This window comes from Juglans microcarpa x Juglans regia, chromosome 1S (genome assembly GCF_004785595.1).
Source record: "Juglans microcarpa x Juglans regia isolate MS1-56 chromosome 1S, Jm3101_v1.0, whole genome shotgun sequence".
NCBI classification, from domain to species: domain Eukaryota; kingdom Viridiplantae; phylum Streptophyta; class Magnoliopsida; order Fagales; family Juglandaceae; genus Juglans; species Juglans microcarpa x Juglans regia.
The window spans coordinates 17,128,787-17,135,689 of NC_054595.1; the positions used below are offsets into that span (position 1 = coordinate 17,128,787).

Genomic DNA, 6,903 nt, shown 5'->3' on the forward strand with positions numbered 1-6,903 from the left:
GGATATTGGAACTCGTCTTTTGTGCTACTAGTATTCTGCTTTTCTTTGCCTTCTTTACACCATTCTTCAGTTTGTTGATCTAGTCAACATGTTGGTCAGGGATATTTGGTAATAATTTTCATAAAATCTCGTCTCATTTTCTTCCTAAATATCACTCAAAAGACAAACATTTTTAATTTAATCATTACAACTTTACCAAAATTTCAAATAAAAAATAATTTTTTCAAATCACTAAACAAAAATAATATAAAAATTAATATTGTAACAATCTTTTAATCTTATAATATTTTTTATTCAACCTTTTCTATCTTATTTCTCAAAATCTAAAAAATATTTAACTCAAACTATCTCACAACTACTTACAAACCATCTTACTACGATTCACAAATTTTTTTATCTCATATCATTCCCCAATCATCACCTTAATCTTATTGGTCACTAAGACCTTTTTGAATACTGAGATAAGATGAGATAAGATAATCTGTAAATAATAGTAAAATTGTTGAGTTAAGATATTTTATAAGATTTTGTGAAAAGATAGAAAAAAAAAATTGAATACAAATATTACAAAGTTCAAATATTATTATAATATATTTTTTGTTTTGGGATTTGAAAAATTAAATTATTTTTTATATTTTGTTTAAAAATTTAGAAAATTTGTAATGATTAAATAATGAATAAATGAAAATGTTAAATATTTGAAATTGAAAAATATTTTTTATTTATAGTATTTGAATGTTAAGATAAAATAAGAGAATCTTGTAATCCAAACAGAGGTTTTTTTTTTTTTTTTTTTTTTTTTTTTTTAAATAGAACAACTTTCATTCATAATAATTCCTTAATACAATGTTTATCAAACTCTAGCTTACTAGAGATCATAACAGGCCCTTCCTCAACCCAACATTGCATTTCCTCTAGAGACAGCCATTTTTGCTAAGATATGAGCTACCTCATTACGTTTTCTTCTTACAAAAATAATCTTCCAATCATTTAACTCTTTCAAACTCTCTTTGACATCTTGAATAATCTGCCCATAAGCAGTCCAACATGTATTTGGATTCACCACAGCCTCTAAGATTACTTTTGCATCTCCTTCTATAATCACCCTGTTAAATCCCAACTCTATACACAACTCAATTGCTTTTCTCATGGCTGCTGCTTCTGCTATTAAAGGTTGAGGCAACAGCAAGTTTGGTTCACTGCAGGCTGCCATCTGCTCTCCATTATGATCCCTGATTATAACCCCAACTCCTACTTTCTGATTTTTTGAATCTGTAGCAGCATCAAAGTTGATCTTAAGCCATCCTTCCTCAAGTTTTCTCCAAAAAATCATCTTTGGCATAGGATTACCTGTTGTATTCCCCATTTCCATCTTATGTTGTGCATCTTTAAACTCTTTTAAGGACAATAGAGCAGATTGAACAACTTGTTTTGGGTCATTAAAGTGATCCTAAAAAACAAATCTATTTCTCCTATGCCATATCCCTCTTAACAAAACTGCTACTTCTTCTAACTTCTCTTGAGTCAGCCTTGAGAGCGTTGTATCCCATAACTCCATAAAATCTCCAGCCATAACAGTCCACTTCTGTAAAGCACTTTCCTTTTCTGCCCAAACATCACTCACAGCAGAAAATTGTCATAAAGCATGTAGGACAATCTCCCTATCCTGTTTGCATAGTGGACAAACTTCATCTTCAACCACCTTTCTCTGCTTCAATGCAGCCTCAGTAGGAAGAGCATTCGAACCAGCCCTCCAAAGAAAATGTTTTGTTGCAGCAGGTACCTGTAATTTCGACATTGTTTTCCACAACCACTCCACTTGCCCCCCATTTGATGATTCCCCTTCCCTCCTCAAGCGTAGTTGCTTTGCTACATAATAACCACTTCTGACATTATACTTTTCATCTTTGCTATAATTCCATATTAATCTATCTTCACAATTTCTCTTATTAATCCCATATGCACCACGTCTGTTTTTTAGATTTTCTCATTTCAAAATTCTTTGTGAAAATGATTTCATTTTTTTGGTACTTGTCATTAAGATTTATTTATTCTATAGAGAACATATTTCTAATCTCTTGATAGGATAGTACAATCAGAGAGTATTTAGATCTAATTTCATTTATGCATAACATAATTAGACAAATCAATTTATTCTAAGCTTCATTGTATTTGAGTTTAAAAAAAAAAATGATATTGTACCTCGAAGAAAACTCCTCTCACTATTTTCTTCTTTTACAGCCAACTTTGTACCAACAAAACACTCCTAATAAAAAATCAACGAGAGAATTGTTAGCTGTTATCAATATGCCACATGTCAACTTTAAATTGGATGACATGATATATTAATGTGACATGTAAGCCAAATAGGATTGACAGGCGACTACCTTTTAGTTTCCTAACAGAGATTGACGGAGATATCAATTAAATTAGACATAACCCAATGTCAACCTTAATCATGCCAGTTGATGCATGATTTAATTGATTACTTATGTCAACCATCAGAATACGTTGTTCAAAGTAACAAAATCTAGATGAACACCAATCATTTTTCCACCGAAGAAACATACACAGAATCCACAAAATCTCTACGTTGTTGGTTCTTCCTGCGCAAATTTGCGCATTTAGGCAATGAAAAGGAGCGCCAGCCGCCAGAGGAGATTATCGATCTGAATCACATGAAAAATAATAATAATAATAAATAAATCATCAATAAGATTCAATGGATCCAGAAATTTTATTACTTCCGTCGTGAATTTTTCTAGCATTGGTTACATTGAACAAAAACATTCCTGGCCTTGAAGGCGGCTCGTTGCCTTTTGGGAAGCTCGGCCTTCTTCCTTTTTTGTTTTTTTTTTAATTGGTAAGAACTCGAGCCATTTTTTAACAGCCCAAAGATTTCGTTTCGCCAATTTACTCTCCTAGGGCCGCTTTGTTTTTGGGCTTCATCTCTTACTGATTTAAATTACTTAATCTCATTTAAAGTTAATCGAGCTTTTAAGAGATTGTTTGGATTGAAAAAGTCTAATTCATTTAATTTAACTATTATAATTTTTTAAATTCTCACATAAAATATAATAAATAATTTAAAATTTTTAAATTTTAAAATAATAATAATATTATTAAAATATAATATTCTAATAAAAAAAAAGATATTTACAATCATAAATTATGTAACTACCGTATAATTACTTTAAAAAAATAAATAAATAAAATATGAAACTTACATAAAAAAAATTAAATTTTTAATAATAAACTCTACTCTTTTTAAAAAATTACTCGATATTAATATTTTATTCAACTTCTTCATTTCTCTAACTGCTAAACCTCTTCTCAATGAGCTGAGATTTAACTACGAATAGGCAAACGTGGGGCCAACTTCTCATAACGTGGTGTTACATGGAACAGCTGTCTCGATCATCTCATATGTTCTCTTCCTTTTTTCTTTTTTTTTTAAAAGACATCACTCACCTTTGTATGTATGTATGTTTGTTTATCTGGATCGCAATGCACATCCCATGCCGGCCGAGAGATGACGATGACATCATCGTCCATTCATCTACGTCCCTATCATTTCGCTCGGCAATGCCATTCTAATTCATCTGTTACAAAAAATCCCAAATCCACGTCAGTATTAACCCATCCTACCGCAAAAGTCAATAAATTTCGACATACAAACCAACGAAAGAAATAAAGATGGCTTTTAATTGACGAATGAAGCCTAAAATCACCCTCTATAAATGTGTCTTTTGATTGTTTTACGTATAAGGACAATACGGTAAAACGAAACCCGTAGATTCGTCCACCGACAGGGAGCAGTTAATGAAAAATTTTATCAAAATCATCTCAAATCATTTTATTTTATTTAATTATAATAATTTTTAAAAAAATAAAAATATACATACAATACATTTACACAACATATTTTACAATAATATTACAAGATAAAAATATTTTTATAAAATAATATTATTTTTATAAAATATTTTATAAAAATATCTCTCATTTAAAATATAATTATATAAAATATTATAAAAATTATTGTGTAAATATTTTCGTAACTAAAATTCATTTATTTCAGTTGTCTGTCGATTTGCCTTTTTTAGGTTACAATGTCAATCACTATCCTTTGCAAATCGCCACGCTTTCTTTATAAAAATTAAAAATTAATGTAGCAATGAAACAAATTCTTAGAAGGCATTTGTCTCAAGAAAAATAGAAGCATCTCCAATTCTTTTGTCTAATAATCATGATAATAATGGTCACAACGGAATCAAAATTGTGATTTTTTTTATAAGTAAAGGAGAAATGGTATTATGAACATATAAAAGGCAAAAAAATAAAAATAAAAGACAGCATTAAATAAATAAAAGATCCGACAACCATTCAAGAATTCTACAAAGCAGAAATAAAAATAGAGAATTAGAGCACGAGGACCAGATCTACAGATAAGGAGGATATAACCTTCAAATTCAATCCAAAAAGTCTTCCAAAAGTCTACAACTTTTATCTAAATTCTTAACTTAGAGAGAGAAATCCTAAACCAGCACTTTCAAAGAGTTCTTCTTCGGAACCTGAAATTACCAGATGATACAATTTGGATGGATTACTGGAACTAAGAACAGAGAAAAGAGTGAGATATAGAAGACTGACCTACGGTTTTCAATGTCAGTCCTTGGCCCATATTATTATCGCTTTGATGGTCTCTCATCATCTCCACCATCGTTGTCGTCTTCGCCGCCTGAATCATCTTTGTCGGACCTTTTCCTCTTTGCTGGAACATCAACCTTCCCGCTGGCATCGCCATCATCGTCTTCCTCCTCTTCGCCGATGTCTTCCTCCTCCTGGCCATTCAACTGCCGTTCAAAATCACTGGCATCTTCCTCATCCTCGGCTCGCCCGGCTGCCCTCACAAGGTAGTCTGTTCCCAGATACTCCTATATATTCGTGGGTTTCATACAAAGTATAGACAGAACTCAAGTCAGCACCGATGAAAATATAGATTAACCAACGAAAGAAGGGGGAAAAAAAAGAGGATAATCAGAAAACAGAGAGAATACATGCACCAGAGGTGGATATCAACTAGACCCAACATACCAAGCAGACAAAAAAAGTTCTACCATCTCTTCTTTTGAAGAGAAATTTTGGGGTTATTTTCTTCATGACCATCGCACTTATAGGATTTTCCGGAAACCCCAGAAGATAAATTAAGTTCAGAGTGGAAAAACTTCACGGAAAACGAGAGAGTATGCTAGAATATGCGAGATGTGGATCTGCTCCACCTTAAGCGCCAAAGATCTAGGAAAGCTGAACCTTTTATTCCATGCATGTTATGAAGATCCTCCAAGAACATCAAAATTAAAACCTATCCCACTGAATATACGGCTATTTTTTTGCCAGATCTATAAGAATTTGAATATCTACTTAACACAGAAGGAACCCATCCTTTTGACAAACAAGTTTCAGAGATATTGGTTTGTTTTTCCCAGAAGTACTCACATTTCATAAGTTCACAACTTCGGATATAGATGATAAACGGTTCAGATCGACAAAATCTGACCACCAAGCAAAGAGATGACACTAACATTGAATAACTTCAATGTTTGGACTAAAAACACAACCCGCCCACCCACACACACTGATTTCGTTTATTATTAAGTTAAATCATTTTGAACATACTCACCAAAACGGGAAAAAAAGAAAGGAAAAAAATAATTATCAGCCAAAATTGAAATATAAGTGGATCTAATATGAAAAAGTGAAAGTTAACAATCGTGTAACAAAACATACAGTCAAGAAATAGGAAAAGCAAAATGGGTGAAGCTTGTTCTTCAACTAATGATCTAGAGAATCAAATTTAACTGGCAGGAAAAAGTATTTCATTTTTTTTTTTTTTTTGTTCAAAATACAAAATTTAAAAAAAAAATGAAAAGCAGGGAGAGAGATCAGACCTATTTTTCCGCACAGACAAACAAAAAGAAGCTGAAACATATAAACAATGAAAATAAGATGAAAACTAGAAAAGGAAGTTATGAGTACCTCCTCTTCAGCTTCATCATCGTCCTCCTCCTCCTCGTCATCGTCATCATCACCATCGTCTTCTCCATCATCGTCATCGTCATCGCCATCGCCATCCTCGTCGTCTTCCTCATCATCGTCCTCATCATCGTCCACCGAATGAACTGGAGGACCACCAGAAGAAGGTACAACCTTCTGCACACCACTGTCTCCGTCGTCTTCCTCTTCGTTATCTTCCTCGTCGTCGTCTTCGTCACCGTCCTCCTCCTCATGACCTTCTTCTACACCATCCTCGGCCTCATCTTCACGGGCTTTTTTGTACAAAGCCATTACTAATTCCTCTTCCAGTAAAAACTCTATATCATCATCCATCAGCTCCATCAACATAATCAGCTTCCACAGCCTCCTCATCTTCGTTAGCAGAAAAAAATCTTTCACGAGGGAAATATTTTATTTTCCCGGTAAATAAATCAAATTCGGGTATCAGCCATCAGGAAACAGGGACGTGAAGAGCGGAGATACATAGTGGAGCTAGCTTCTTCGTTCTCGTTCTAGCAGTAGCTGTGCAACCGTCATCTCGGGCGTTGAAACACGAATTCACGCGGATTAGTGACGTGGCTGAAGATCGGATGGTCCTCCTTAGACAATCTTTATGTTTTTGTGTTGATACGGTCATTGCGGCGTCCTATAGGCTATACACCTTCGTTAGTCACATGCTTCTCACGTGCAGTCAGGCGGTTGAGGCAGCTAGGGCTAGGGTTGTTTTTTTTTTTAATCATTTCATTTATTTCCCTCCTACCGGAATTTTTTTGTGTTTTCATTTATGCTCGGTTTGAATTTAGAGATAAGTTGAAATGATTTTAAATGAGTTGAATAAAATATTAT

General features: G+C 33.2%; 2 protein-coding genes across 4 annotated transcripts; both read right to left on the bottom strand.

The window, feature by feature from the left end:
• Positions 1 to 892: 892 nt before the first annotated feature.
• On the bottom strand, positions 893 to 1,366 carry LOC121247365. Its single transcript, XM_041145728.1, has one exon. The coding sequence runs from the start codon at positions 1,364 to 1,366 to the stop codon at positions 893 to 895; it is 474 nt and encodes a 157-aa protein (XP_041001662.1).
• Positions 1,367 to 3,327: 1,961 nt separating this feature from the next.
• LOC121247232 (prostatic spermine-binding protein-like) lies at positions 3,328 to 6,633 on the bottom strand. 3 transcript variants are annotated; one of them, XR_005937237.1, is made up of 5 exons: positions 6,040 to 6,633; positions 4,658 to 4,937; positions 4,465 to 4,574; positions 3,468 to 3,602; positions 3,328 to 3,421 (listed from the first exon to the last, which is right to left on the bottom strand). XR_005937237.1 is itself a non-coding variant. In XM_041145606.1 (3 exons), the coding sequence occupies exons 1-2, from the start codon at positions 6,427 to 6,429 to the stop codon at positions 4,689 to 4,691; spliced, it is 639 nt and encodes a 212-aa protein (XP_041001540.1). In that variant the 5' UTR covers positions 6,430 to 6,633; the 3' UTR covers positions 4,447 to 4,574; positions 4,658 to 4,688. The 3 variants fall into 3 exon arrangements, 1 of the variants encoding a protein (XP_041001540.1); XR_005937238.1 differs by lacking the exon at positions 4,465 to 4,574; XM_041145606.1 differs by lacking the exons at positions 3,328 to 3,421; positions 3,468 to 3,602 and having other exon boundaries at positions 4,447 to 4,574.
• Between the last annotated feature and the right edge of the window lie 270 nt (positions 6,634 to 6,903).

Bases quoted from the DNA above. Each gene is read 5' to 3' on its own strand.
- LOC121247232 (XM_041145606.1), bottom strand. From the start codon at position 6,429: ATGAGGAGGCTGTGGAAGCTGATTATGTTGATGGAGCTGATGGATGAT. The intron at 4,938-6,039 runs GTACTCATAACT...ACGAATATATAG, and splicing joins ATGATGAAGCTGAAGAGGAG to GAGTATCTGGGAACAGACTA.
- LOC121247365 (XM_041145728.1), bottom strand. From the start codon at position 1,366: ATGGGGAATACAACAGGTAATCCTATGCCAAAGATGATTTTTTGGAGA.